Source organism: Fringilla coelebs (genome assembly GCF_963513975.1).
Source record: "Fringilla coelebs genome assembly, chromosome: 4".
NCBI classification, from domain to species: Eukaryota; Metazoa; Chordata; class Aves; order Passeriformes; family Fringillidae; genus Fringilla; species Fringilla coelebs.
The window spans coordinates 54,846,813-54,862,096 of NC_140032.1; the positions used below are offsets into that span (position 1 = coordinate 54,846,813).

The following is a 15,284-nucleotide window of genomic DNA, read 5'->3' on the forward strand; positions in this document are numbered from 1 at the left end:
GAGTGCGGAATCATGGTTTTGAAAACATTAAAGTTGAATTGTGAAGGATGTAATGGATGGCAGAAAGAGAAGGAATGCTCGGTTAGGTTTTCGGAACCTGAGGAGGATGTTTCTTTGTTGGTAGCCCCTAGTGCCCCTCCGATGGAGGAACGTGACTTTGGAGAAAGTGTGCCAGAGGTAGAAAGGGAGGATCGGGAAGCAAAGGTAGAAACCGCAGATATACCACGAACCCCCCTTAGTGAAAGAACTCGGAGAGGGCGGTGGGAGGTAGAAAGAAAGAAAAAGGAAGGGGGTGCTCATTTAATGGCCAGTTTTTTGTTTTCTGGCCTTGATACTTATATTGAATGTTCAATTTGCTGTTCTGCAAGAGACTTTTTCAGAATGTGACATGAAATAGAGGTTCTGTGAATAATGGCTTATGGGGAGCACTGTTCTGTTACAGATTGATTAAGAGCACAGAGGTACCGCAAGAGATTGTTCGTACACTGAGCGTGTCTAGCCAAAAAGGCTAGAAGTTTTTTTCTTGAAGTTTTGTTGTCATAGCAAATTGAACTGAAGACATGTTTACTCTTTTATGGGTCTTCATATCACATCTTTATCCAAACTACACCAGGCAATATTCTGAACTGTTAACTAAGTGTTTAAAAACAAGACATTTAATTGAATTATCCTTAGTGAGCAGGTTTTAAAGTTGTTTTGATGTAATTTTAACAGACTTTTGGCAAACACATATTTCTTAATATAGTAGATTTATTTAAAAAAAAAAAAAAACCCAACTCTTTGAAAGGTCAGCCAATTGTCATGTGTCTTGCATCACAGTGCATTCTTGCCATAAATTGCTTGTAATGCTGAAGAGGGCTTTTTTTAAAATGTATAAATGAATGTCAGACCTCAGAGTTGAAAGATGCACGAACCTTTGTTTGCTCCCCAAATTAATTTGAATGTTAAACATGAAATCTAGCTGCTTATTCAATTTGTAGAACACAGTTTTCTTCACTTAGATTCTGATATTCGAAACTAGAAAAGATAAGTTTGTTTTCATGTATGTACTGTGTGTATGTACCATATAATACACGCAGGTTGTCATTTAAGCGGCTGGAAATAATATGAGAGGAAGGAGCCGAGGACGTGGACTAAGAAGGGGAAAAGGGATAGCAAGGGGGGGGAGGCCGATGGGTACGGGAGGACTTATGGGTCAATTGAATATGGGAAGGGGAAGAATGCAGCTAGGAATAGATCAATGTGCTCTATGTAAAAATAGAGGGCATTGGAAAAATGAGTGTCCTCTCAACCAAGGAATGGGTTTTGGGGGAGGAATTATAGCTAGTGGGGATGGAAATCAGGGGATGATGAATAATACAGGTGCTTTCCCGGGAAATCCACAAGGGATTGCCCAAGCCTTTATGATGGGGAATTATCAAAATTCAAGTTGACTAGATGAGGACCTTAAAGTAGTAATGGAAGTAGATGGGGAACCGTTAGAATTTAGAGTAGATACGGGGGCATCATACTCAGCTGTTAACACTAAGCTAGGACCTTTGAGTGATTCCACTATCCAAGTAGTGGGGGTTACGGGACAAGTTGAGGAAAGAACGTTTTTGTGACCATTAGATATAAAATTTGGGGGGAAAGAATTTGACCATCAATTTTTATATATGCCAAATAGCCCAGAATCGCTATTCGGGAGGGATCTATTGTCAATGTTAGAGGCAAAGATAATATTTGAAAAAGGTAGAGTAAGATTGGAATTTCCCGAAGAGAATATTGCTAAGTTGTTCGTAGTAAAAGAAGTTGAAGCAGCAGAAATACCACAAGAAATAGAGCAAGCTGTAGTACCATGGGTATGGGAAACAGGAGTACCTGGAAAATCAAAAGCAGCACAACCGGTTGTAATAGAACTAAAGGAAGGAGCCTCCCCAGTAAGGGTGAGACAATATCCTTTGAAATTGGAAGCACGAATAGGAATAGCACCCATGATTGAACAGTTTCTTAGCTTGGGAATTTTACAGGAATGTGAGTCAGAATTCAATACTCCGATATTCCCAGTTAGAAAGCCAAATGGTAAGTATAGATTAGTTCAAGATTTAAGAGCAATTAATAACATCACTAAAGATATACACCCAGTTGTAGCTAATCCGTATACATTGTTGACAGCTGTGTCGGAAAAGTTTAAGTGGTTCACAGTAATTGATTTGAAAGATGCATTTTTCTGTATCCCCTTGGCACTTGAAAGTAGGAGATACTTTGCCCAGACACGGGACGCAAGAAGCAGCTCACCTGGACGCGTCTAGGATTCAAAAACTCACCAACTATTTTTGGAAATCAATTGGCTCGAGAGTTAGAAGAATGGAAGACGACTCAGGTAAAAGAATCACCTTTCTTATTTGCTCTCCTACAATATGTTGATGACATCTTTATAGCTTCCACAGAAAAGGATGTTTGCCTCAGACTCACTATTGGATTACTTAATATGCTGGGACAAGCTGGATACCGAGTATCGAAAGAAAAAGCTCAGCTGGTAAGACCCCAGGTAATTTACCTAGGCTGCGAAATTTCACAAGGGGTGCGAAAGTTAGGAGTTAATCGAATACAAGCAATTTGCACCATACCCACACCACGAAATCCGCAAGAGTTAAGATCCTTTTTGGGCATGGTAGGGTGGTGCCGCTTGTGGATCCCGGAATTTGGACTAAAAGCAAAACCCCTGTATGAGGCAGCCAAAAGCCCTGTGTTTCAGTGGGGACAAACGCAAGAAAAGGCATTCCAGAGTTTGAAACAAGCCTTAAAGGAAGCCCCAGCACTAGGATTGCCAGATCTTACAAAACCTTTTCAACTATACGTAAATGAGAGACAAAGACTGGCAATAGGGGTTCTCACCCAAAAACTGGGCTCATGGAAACGCCCGGTAGGGTACTTCTCAAAGCAGCTAGACACTGTAAGCGCCGGATGGCCTGGTTGTCTTAGAGCTGTGGCAGCAACAGTGCTCCTAATTCGGGAAGCCAGAAAATTGACTCTGGGAAAAAGGATGGAAGTATTTGTTCCCCACATGGTCATTGCAGTCTTGGAACAAAAAGGGGGGCATTGGCTCTCGTCAAGCCGCATGTTACAATACCAGGCACTTCTCCGAGAACAGGACGACATTGAATTAAAAACAACTAATCATCTTAATCCAGCAGAATTTCTTAGGAGCAGCAGCCAGGGAGAAGAAGGCGAATTGACGCACGATTGCGTGGAAACCATTGAACAGGTGTATGCCAGCCGGAAAGACCTGAAAGATGAGCCTTTGGAAAATCCGGAATGGGAACTGTTTACAGACGGATCCAGCTTTGTGGAAAACGGAACCAGGTATGCGGGATACGCAGTAGTGACTTTGACACAAATAATAGAAGCTCGAGCCTTAACCCCGGGAACTTCAGCCCAGAAGGCCGAGATACAAGCTCTGGTAAGAGCCTTAGAATTGAGCCAAGGGAAAAGAGTAAATATTTGGACTGATTCAAAATATGCCTTTGGAGTAATACATGTACATGGAGCTCTGTGGAAAGAAAGAGGACTGCTAAATTCTCAAGGATCAGAAATTAAGCACAAAGAACAAATATTAGCACTATTGGAAGCAGTGCATAAACCTCAGGCAGTAGCAGTGATGCATGTAAGAGGACATCAAAATGAAGAAGGAAAGGCGTTCCAAGGAAACCAGTTGGCTGACAGAGTTGCCAAACAGGTTGCTCGAGAGGTATGGACACAATTAGCTTTATTACCAGCGCGATTTAACCCTGCCACTTCTTTTCTTGAGCAGAAACCATGGTATACACATGAAGATGAGAAACTTGCTCAATTTCTCCAGGCCCAGAAGAATGAAAAAGGATGGTATGTCACAGCTGTAGGTCAGGTTGTATTGCCAACAAAGGTAATGAAAACAGTTTTAGAAATCGAACATAACAAGTGCCATTGGGGGGCAGACGCATTAGTACAATTTTTAAAACATGAGGTGATTTCCAACCAGATGTTAACAATGGCAAAACGGATTAACGCCACGTGTCCAGTCTGTATTAAAAACAACCCAGTGACACGAAGGCAAATACAACTAGGAAAGTTACAAGTAGGGCCGCAACCAGGAGACTATTGGCAAATAGATTTCTCAGAGCTACCAAAAGCACAAGGGTACCGTTATTTACTGGTGTATGTGTGTACTTTTTCAGGGTGGCCGGAAGCTTTCCCATGCAGGACTAACCAGGCAAAGGAAGTAATTAAAACCTTACTACGAGAAATTATTCCTAGATTTGGGATCCCATTAGGAATGTCCTCAGATAGGGGACCTCACTTTGTAGCTGGAGTAGTCCAAGAGGTAGCCAGAGTATTAGGGATAGCTTGGGATCTCCATACGCCCTGGAGACCACAATCTAGCGGCCAGGTAGAGCGGATGAATCAGACATTAAAAGGGCAGATTAAGAAAATTTGTCAGGAAGCAAAGATACAGTGGCCTCAGGCACTACCTCTAGCCTTGCTAAGAATCAGGATTAAACCCAGAGAAAAGATAGGAGTAAGTCCATACGAAATTTTGTATGGCAAGCCATATCATGCTGCAACCTACAAAGGGGACCCTCACTTAGTAGGAGATCAAGTATTGCTGAGTTACATTTTGTCTCTAAATAAAGTTCTTACAGCACTGCGAGGAACATTGCAGTGGAACCGGCCTCTGCCCTTGGAAAATCCTGTCCATGACATCCAGCCAGGAGATCAAGTATATGTGAAGAACTGGAATACGGAACCATTGAAAGAAGTATGGGGCGGTCCTCACCAGGTGATCATGACTACCTACACGGCAGTGAAAGTCCAAGGGATCGAAAATTGGATTCACTACACTCGAATCAAGAAGGTCCCGTCAAGATGGGAAGTACAGCCTCTGTCAGCAACAAAAAATGGTGTTCAGGGCAAGGCCTTAGCTCTTTTAACATTAGTCTGCATAATGCAGGTGGGAAAAGCGTTTGTTAAAATCATAGTTCCGGAGCCAGATGTAATAGTGCCGGAAGGTGCGGGAGTAAATCTAACCTGTCTGTTTTCTAACAACCAGAGAGCTGGATTAAAAGAAGTAAATGCAGCCTGGAGACAAATCACCACAGACGAAGTATTTACAGAAGGGATCGTGACACTTTGGGATATGGAACAGCAAAGAGGTAGCACCACATTGATGATATCTCATATGCAAGCTGATCAGGTAGGACAATTCTCATGTGTTGTGTGGATTAGAGAAAGCTTTGACTACGGAAAAATAAATGTAGATATTCTAAAAGAAAATAGAAGAGTACGACAGGTGACAGAAGTGGGAAAAACACAACAAGAATTGGGGCAAGGAAACTTAATAGTGGGATTAATTAGAGATTTTGGGCAAGTACAAAATACTACGTCCATCACTGCATGTCTACCTTTACCTAAAGCGGCAGGAGATCCAATACCATGGGGCATCATTCCCGTTGGGGAAATGCCTCCAGTGACCATAAATAGGACAAAAAGATGTAATAAAGTGATGCAGAACCATACTAAGATGATAGAGGAAACCTATACAGTTCGAGGGCAATGGTCATCGCCGGGACGAAGGAGTGAATGCCTAAAATTACCAAATGCAGTTTATTCAAAAATTGGGCGGTTCGAGGATGTAGGATGGTGTTCTTATGACATAGAGAAAAAAAGACAAAAACCAGTCACTGAATATTCTTATGAGATAGTATGTCAAGAAGGGAGGGAAGAATGGGAACAGTGGAAGACAATTTGGGGTCCCAGCTTGTTAGAATCTTACAGCTACATAGGACCAGTACATTGGTGTATCGAATGGTCAGGCCAAAGGGAACAAGAACATTTAGGAATGTTAGGAACTGAAGTGGTAAGACGGGATCGAATAACCCCCACACCTAGCTGGAATTGTAGCAAAATCATCACATGTGATACCCCTGAATCCCAAATTGGTTTAGTGCCAGTCCGGATACTACTAAAGTGGGGCTGTGAATGTCAAAGATATAATCATACAATAACAGGTGAAATAAAGGGGGCTTGGAAAGATTGTCAGGCGACTACCGTCAGAAGTCCAGGGCATTCAGTGTGGGTAATGGGGCACGGACAATGGACTACCCATATGCCCATTAATGGCCCAATCACACAGATTACGTTAGGGGTCCCTACGCTCTGCCCTTTCTGGAAACAATCTAAATTAACACAAAGAGAGATACAGTCACGAACAAAGAGAGAAACAAATGAGGTGGCAGAAGAACTAGGACTGGGAGATGAAGACGAATGGCATGAACCCTCATCAGGAGTTAAATTTGGATGGGTATTGGAATCCCTGTTTGCACAAATTTCTACATATAGAAACCGGGAGACGCTGTACAAATTATTGGGACAAACTGAGAGGTTAGCTGCAGTTACAAAGAAAGGATTTAGGGACCTAAACTTACAGTTGCAAGCAACAACGAGAATGACAGTCCAAAATCGAATGGCATTAGATTTGCTCTTATTAAAAGAACACGGAGTCTGTGGATACCTCCAAGGAAAGGTTGATCATTGCTGTGTACATATCCCAAATGTCACAGAAGAAGTAGAAAAGGACATAAGTAAATTGGAACAAATTGAAACAAAAGTGCATGAAGTCCAGGAAGAAGCTGAACATAATTGGGTAGGAGCACTATTTAGCTCCCTAGGAATCCAGGTCTCTGGTTGGATATCATCAATTGTACAATATGTAATAACGATTGTGTTGATTATTGTAGTCTGCATGATTATGTATAGATGTCTTTTAGGAATGATTGCCAGAGAAGGAACTCATACTCGACGTGTCATGAGAGCACTAACCCGGAAAGAAGTAATCCTACCAATTCAAAGAGAAGACCCACCATCCTACTTAGAAACCATTACTTGAAGAATTGAGCATCCTTGCAGAAAATCTGAAGAATGCTCAAAAGGGGGGAGTTGATACCGAAATAACAAGAAAAGAACTAATGTAGATATAGCAATAGCAGTAGTTATGCTAAGGCTTAGAAAGCAGTTCACAAGCAGGCCCTGGGAAACAGGCCTGGAAATATACTAAGAACCACAAACTAATAATTAAAGGATCTAGTAGAGCATGCAGAACACAGTGAAATAATAAATCAATGATAAAGGGTCCTGGTGGTGGGAAGACAAGCAAGGGGGATTAAAGGGGGGTAACCTATAGTTTTGAGTAGACAAGCGTATAGAATTTATGACTTTTAGAAATAATATCTACAAGGTTTATGTAACTGCATTGTGTACGGTTTATGTAACTGCATTGTGTACCTCTGTAAAAGGATATAAAAACCTGACGAAAAAGGGGAACGGTGGGCTCTGACTTTGAGACGATAGTCCTCAGACCCCAGGGCCCTCAATAAAGCACCGCACTAAACAACCTAGTTGTTTCGTGTCTCTCTGTCGGGCAACACTCTCACAATCCTTCAGAAAGGTAGTCACTAGATAAAGATTACAGCTTCAGTCACTTGGGATATTTTTCTCCCCAAGATTCCACCATCAGTGAGAGCATGCTATTGTCCTAGTTGCATACCAATTAATAAAATACAAATAATTTTCTTTTTCACCAAAAAAAAAAAACTCAAGAACAAATTAAGTGGAAAACCCCCCTTTTTTTCCCCCTCTTTTCTCTTTTCTCATCTCCAGATAAAAGCTTCCTGCATTTCCAGAGTCTTTTAAAAATTATTCCCTGGAAATCAGAAAAGTATTCTGCTCTACAGCACAGCCCATTCTTGAATCTGATTAAAGAGCCTTTGGCAGCAGAGGTGTGCAGGAATGAAACAGTTATTTAGTGAAGATGTGCTACCTTCAGTGATGGAAAGGAATCTGTGGGTTAGAAGACCCCCAACAGTGCAAACTGCGCACATTAACAGTGTTGTGCCTCAGAAAACAAGACCTGGTGATAAGAGGACGTGGAGATTACTGTGAATAGCTCCATCCCGCATCCGCAAAAAAACCAGAGCCAAGCGATGAAAGAGAACATGGGAATGGTGCTGAAAGAACAAATACAAAGGACTCTTCACCAGAAGAACAAACTGAAAGTCTACTGCAAAGTTGATTTGCTTCTATTTTGTGCTACTGCACATTAATTTTTTGGTTGTGGGAGAAAGAGCGTGGATGCCCTAAGGTATAGAATTTCTAGGTATTTTTGGCTTTCGTCACAGGTTTGGGTTGTTTTTTTTTTTGGTGCAGCTTGAGGTTTTTATCTTGCTCTTTGTACAGACTTGCTGCTGCTTTTCCATGGCTTTTCTTCCCTGTAGTGGAATTTTATTGCAATAAAGAAACAAAGATAACTATTTTTTGGTGCCTTTGAAAATCAGTGGTTTACAATTAGGGACAATTAGGAGGTACTCCAATGAGTAAGGAGCTACCAATGCACACAGATTTGCTTGCACTACTCCCATTAACTAGAAAGGGAATCATGGGGAATAGCAGCCAAGCACCTTTTTGAAAATTTGCTTCTGTATTCACACTTCCATAAAGCAATCCCAGTGACAGAGCACAGTGGACCAGAGGCTGCTGTTGGTAGAACAAGTCTGTACTACACAGGATTAAACTGGGAGCTTTCGCCTTGAATTTCAGTAGCATCCAATTAAAGAATATAAAGGAAATAAGATGACAATTGGTTGGCAATACACGTGCAGCACGTTTACTCTGCACCTTAGCTGTATGCCTGACCGTTTTCCTGCACAGTTTGCTCTTCTGCCTCAAAAGCGAATGACAGAAGCTTTAATGATTTTTCAATATTGATCTGACAGCTGGTTCATGAGACCACACTGATAAATGAAATTTATCAGCCATTCAGGTCATTCTTACTTGATGAAGGGTCTGTTATCCTCATAGCTAAAGAATGCATAGACATAAAGACAAGAACACCAACATTAGAAATATAAGGACATAGAGTTTACTGCTAGTTCCCCTCCCTTCTCCCACCAGCCATCATCAAAACCAAAGGGGGACTGGCACCAGGTGTGCCTGGACCACACCAGCCAGCCTGGCTTGCTGCCCCAGGGAATTGAAACGTGACTGGGAATGCTGGCTCAATGCACAGAAAGAGGCATTGCTAGCTGTGTGCTGCAGCCACCCCTCCTGGCCACCATCCCTCAGCTATCAATGGACTTTGAAATATCTTCCAAATGCCATGGCTGTCACTGGAGAAGTCAAGTTTTGAAACCCCAGCATAGCCACCACAGGCAGCTTTCACATGTTCAAGTGGCAAAACTGAAGCCTGTGGGACTGGAGCGTGTTACAGAAGTATCCTGACTGTCATTTACTTTTCCATAGTGGAACTTCCAAGTGTCCACACCACGAGTCAGACTGCATCAGTCTTGAGGTAATGGGATCAGGAACTTCTAAAGCCCTGACTGACACAGCATGGACCTATTTACTACATTTCATGGGGAAGAGCAAAGAAAGTCCTCTGCCAGGCAAGGGTGAAAAGCAGCTCGCTGCAGTGATGAAGACACCAAGCTGCATCCCTCAGCTCCCATCACTGTGGGGACACGAGATTAACTGCAGCCATTCTTCATGGGGACTCTCCATGCCCTTCTGGGACAGGCTGTGTGCCTAACCCTGCCTGTGTGCCAGGCAAAGTGCAACAAGTCCCAGGCCTCCTCTCCCCACTGGCATGGAGCTTTTGAAGCTGCAGTCCCTCACAGAAACCCCCATGGGTGCCAGAGATGGAGGATGGCTCAGTACGTTCATCTCATCACCCCTGGCCACACAGCCAGGGCCAGTCCATCCTGCTGAGACCCCCTTTGGAAAATACTGGCAACCTGCAGCTCCCCTACAATGCCATTACATGAAATGAAGATATGAGACAATCTGGAGCTGTCAGCTCAGCAAGGTGGGCAGGAGCAGGGCCTGGATTTCTATTACTGCGTTCACAAGCATGCAGGTTGTATGGTAAAGACTTTATACTGAAAAGCAACCAGCACTAGATTATAAAATAAAAAAATTTAAATTTTTTTAATGTTGCTGTTACTATCCAGACCCTCACAAAGTTTTTTAGCAACCCATAATAGCATTTCTTCAAGGCAGCTGAAGGTTCCATTTCATCTTTGTACAGACAAAATGCAAAATTGGTAAGCTCGGATTCCCTTTGAGCTTGAGGCTAACGTTTCAAAGCAGCTCAGGAGAAACCACCAAAAAGACCTAGCAGCTTTCCCCCTATTTCTAACATGGACCCACTGCCCAAAGCAAGCAGGTGCCTAAAGAAGTGAGATTTTAAAAATTTCCTAACTCCCAGTTTAATTCTCTACACAAAGGGGCCGTAGAATTTAGTGTCTTGTAGCTCATGAAATACAATCCTCTTCATTTTACCAACTCAAGTGTTGTAAGAAGCTTAACTCTTGTGTTAGCAACAATTTCTAACAAAAATTACTAGAGAATGTTTTGGGTTTTTTTTTACTCCTGGTGAAGTGTGTGAAACCTATCAGTGCTGTGTCATTATCTGCAATACATAAATCCCATCACTTAGACAAGAGAAAAGCCTTGGAAGAGCCTCAGTTCCCAGAAAAATGGAGGTGCTGACTGGAAAACTGAGATTTTTTTCACTAGTAGTAAAAGCAAGTAATACTTGAAGCAGAAACTGTTGGAAAATATTGCCTAACACAGCCTGAGATGCTGCATCTGAAGTGCTATCTCCAGATTTGGTTAAATTCCTCCAACAGCTGGCAGTAAGGGATATACCCCTCTGCATTTAAATTATGTGACCCTGCTGCCCCCCAGATAATGTCAGACTAGTACCCCCAAAGAGGAATTTATCCCTTAAAAGAACAGGTATTTAAGGTGGGCGAGGCTTCACCATTCCCTGAAGAGATGCATTTCTCTACAGACTGCAGGGGAAACCTGAATGATGGCTTAGGTGGAGGCTTCACTTTGAAATACCTGAAGGTAAAAAGCTGATCTTTAGTGGCTGCATTATTCATTGAACCTGTGAAATCTTACCTCACCTCCCTTGTGTTTCTTCGCAGCCCAGATGATGGATAGAGGATGGTCTACCAAGCTGTATAAATACCTAATTCATTTTCTAATCTTAAAAAAGCCCTGACTTTACCTTGGGGCAAAGACTTCTTAAGGTTAATTACACATCATGTAAAACTCTTTCAAAATCTTATTTAAGTTAGATGTCTTTCAATTTCCCAGAGTACCTTCTCCTTCAGTGATGAGAAAGGATTGCTCACATTACCTTCTACATTCCTATATTTGGTCTACATTTCCAGACCAATACTTTTTTTAAAAAGTTGTTAAAATTAGCTACTTATATCCTTGTTTAGATGCTTAAGGAATTTCAAAATCAATTCATCCTAAGCTTAGGAACCCCTTTTGCACTGCTATCCTTTTAAAACCCCAAGAAATATCTTTTGGTCACCAGGAGACTGAATTACTGGGATACACGTGGACAGCCCAAAACAGTCACAGACAATCTGCAACTTATATTACATGAAGCAAACGACTCTCATGTACCTAGATTACCAATATTATGAAATGTTAAAGCTTTCACTTTTCCTGCAGCAGGAAGAGTAAGTCAAGAATTTACCTTCACATGAAGATTGGCTCTAAAGTGCTGCTGAACAGAGAAAGCCTGTTTTCAGAAAACAGCTATTCAGCCCTTATTTAAAAAGAATAATGGCTGGTCTTCGTATGCTTTGAAGAGGCTTTTTTGTTTGTTTTTTAATTGAACAAACTGAAGTTTTGAGCAACATTTAGAGTAAACCCAGGCCTTTAATAAGACGCTACATAACTAATTGATTTACATATTATAATTTTTTACAAGCCTTTACAGTTTAACTTTACTTAACTCAATTTATCACTCTTTTGACAATTCCAAGTATTTCCCCATGTCTGTGATAGCAGGAAAAGGCTCAGTAAGCACATGGACTGATGCCTTGGGCCCCAAAATAACTGTTTGGATAGCAAGGAAAAAAACCAAAGCAAGTATACAGGACCGTTAGTAGCTGTTAGGGGTGATGAAACCCAAATAAAAACAGATGGATGATGTGCCCCCACAAAAGCATTCAGAAAGACCCAAGGAATTCATTTTAACATGGTGCAAATAAAGCAGAGAGGCAGATGTTTCCTGCAGGCAAGCAGGAGGGAAACACAAAATAAAGTGTGCTATTGTGTGTCCCCACTGCCTGCCAATATGAAGTAGTAGGGATGTTTTGCTTTCTTTTTCTTTTTTTTTTTTTTTAATTTCAAGGATTAGAAAAGATTGATTTATTGAAGGAGTTGGAAAGTCCAGCACTCCCCTCATAAAGCAAACGGGTTCATCGTTAATTAGTGAAGGAGCATCTTCATGGCAAGAAAAATCAATAGCAAGCAATAAAAGAGTGCTTAAAGGATTTTGCCTTTGCATTTCGTGACAAAGTTACCACCTTGATGGCATGAAGCCAAATGACTTCCTAATCTCCTTCCTTAGGCTGCTGGTGTTCATCACACAGCCTTCCAAGTCATCATTTACCAGTCCCATCTTCTGGCTCCCACCCTGTCTCCTAGGCAGCCAGTCCCCCCAAGACATCTGTAACCATCTCAGGGGTCAGTGAGCCTGCCACAGCATCATTTTCAGGAGAATCTCCTGCCTTTACATGTCTTGAAGATCTGTAAAGGTTGGGGCTTTACTTGGCATAAGGGTAATTTTATATATATTGAAAGCCATAGCCACTTTTGATCTCCACCAGTAGATCTGCAAATATCATTAACAAATGAGGCCAAACCTTCCTTGGCCCTATGTGATGCCTAAGCCTATGATTTGGGGCAACCAGTCCTAGACTTTTCTGCCACAGGCAAAGCATCATCCCTTTTCTTCTCAACTCACCCAGGGAAGTCATGTCCTGCTTTCTCAGACTTGTTTGAGAAATTATTGCAATTGGAAAGAGCAATTCTGTTAAGTTCATCTCATTTTCTGTAAGTAATTAATTATCCTTGGAATTGCTTACCCTGTTTATTTCCTTCCTCCTCACTTTGCAAAGGCATGGCACAATTATTCAAGCCACACTGATGTGTAACCACATATCTAATTGTTTCCACACTATATAGATTCAGCAAAGCCTTTAGACACATTTGTATTATCCAAATAGCACCAGCAGGGCTTGCTGACAAAGTGCTTAAAATGCATGGCCTTTTAAAACAATAATCATGATTTATGGGTTCACAGAAAGATTGTAGGTATTAAATATCTTCCAGGACACTCTCTCAAATCAATAACCACTGATTGATTTTTTTTTTTTTTTTTAGATTCAGAAAGGACAACACCTGTCAGTGGGAAGATTAGTGCTTTACAATCACCATTCAACGTTAACACAACCATCACAAAAACACAGGTAAACAACCAAACCTCCAAACCAAAACGATCAGATATCAACCAAACCCTCCTGTGAAAAACTCAAACAGCAGCAGATTGCAACAAATGAAATCAGATGCTGCCATCAACATCTCTGTGGGAAAAAGGCACGCAGACAAAAGTGCAGCCTCAGATGTTTTTCCAGCACTGGCAGGGTTTCTGCCTCTGAGGTGCTCCTAAACTCGGCCCTTGGGCAAAATATCAATGTGCCATACCTTTTCTTGGTAGGAAGCTTTTACATAATTTGTTTTGTGCCAACTCCCAGTGGTTTTCCTGGGTTTGCTTTAGGCTGCCTGTTCAAGTTTGCTGAGGCAGAGATGCAGATGAAGGTTACATAGGAGCAGCACTGAGTTAACCAGGAGACTGAAAGGCAGGGTGCTTTCTTACACGGCATCCAGGGAGATCTGAGACTACTCTTGGCTTCTTCAGCCTGATAAAGAGGAGGCTGAGGGGAGGCAGACACTGATCTCTCCTCTGTGGTGACCAGTGACAGCACCCAAGGGAATGGCCAGAAATTGTGCCAGGGGAGGTTTAGACTGGGTATCAGAAATAGGTTCTTCATCCATAGGGGGTTTGGACATTGGAACAGGCTTCCCAAGGGAAGTGGTCACAGCACCAACCCTGACAGAGCTCAAGAAGCATTTGGAAAAATGCCTTTTGGGTGCTCTCCTGTGTAGAACCAGAAGCTAGACTTCAGTGATCCTCAAGATAGTCTATAAATCTATGATTCATTGACCATCAGGCTGTCAAGACATGTTACTCTCTCTAAAGGCCATTTGAAACACAGAGATCATGGCTTGAGCTCCAGGACAATGAAAATGAGAGAAATTTCTAATGCTCAGCTCAGTACTCCATGGCTGATATCTAAACTTTGCAGAGGGGGAGGTTTTCCAAAGGAGGAAAAAGCTATTCCTCATCTTCCAAAGTGTTGAGATCATTTGGTTATCCTTCAAAACAATCCTCTTAAGATTTCTGGTGACAGAGAATGTGCTGTCTGCATGTCCCAAGCACTCTTTAAACACACTTGCTTCTCATCCAAGTTTATCCAGACCAAACATTGGCTCGGGAATCCTCTTGGTTCCCTAGGATCAGATTATCCTCTCCATGAATGATTCTTTTCCAGCTTTGAGCTTGCTGTCCCCAAAAGTCAGAGGAGTCCAAAAATGCTGCATATAGCACAGCTGGGTGGGAAGGAGAGATTTTTCAAAGCCCTCTTCTTGAACAGCCCACTCAATCTTTATTTTGTTAGTAGGGCTGTATGAAAATCTTTTTAAAGAGAGCTCACTCTGTACAGGCACTGTTGTTTTATTTAAGTTATAAGTGATGTCCACTCAGGACATGGGTGCATGAAATCTTCCTCTCCATACCTGCTGCTCCTAATAGGGAGTGTTCATATAGCTAGGCTCTCAGCCCTTACTCCATGAATCTGAGAACTCTGAAGATAAAGGAACGGACCTTTTGCACCCAAATGCTGTGCTGGGCAAGCTCCATCAAGAACTGGACTCTCTCATTGTACTGTGTCCTCCCTCTGCACTTCCAAGCAACCACAAACCCAGAGGTAATGAAGGATCAAAGTGTTGCTGTGCTGCAAGTCCATCCTCTGGGTGAACATAACGCAATATTCAGTTCCAGACCCTTTGTCATCACAAATTAATTCCAAGATGGAGCATTTTATGATTAAACAAGGAAGATCTGGAAACTAATAGAGGATCTTAAATCTCCATAGAAAAAGGTGGAATAATCCTTATTGTCTCCTACTTTGTTTTGTTTCTAAAATGGCTAGAACAAAGCACAAATTAATCTTCCATTAGTAAAAGCATACCTGGTACAAATTATTGTTCTTCATTGGTAATGTAAGCTCTTCATATCAAAGGGAAAAAAAAAATCTTGCATTTTCAAAAGTCTAACTCAT

At 41.8% G+C, this 15,284-nt stretch overlaps 1 protein-coding gene across 13 annotated transcripts in view; it reads right to left on the reverse strand.

Annotated features, from left to right (window-relative positions):
- ADGRL3 (adhesion G protein-coupled receptor L3) overlaps positions 1-15,284 on the reverse strand; it is a gene marked incomplete at its 3' end in the record, with an annotated part of 313,409 nt that overhangs the window by 31,135 nt on the left and 266,990 nt on the right. For 6 of the 13 annotated variants that reach the window (XM_084204549.1, XM_084204552.1, XM_084204546.1 and 3 more), the window contains one exon: positions 8,845-8,871. The exons of the other annotated variants lie outside the window; for them this stretch is intronic. In XM_084204549.1, coding sequence (XP_084060675.1) covers positions 8,845-8,871 — 27 coding nt within the window. The remainder of the gene's footprint in view (positions 1-8,844; positions 8,872-15,284) is intronic. 13 annotated transcript variants of the gene reach the window in all.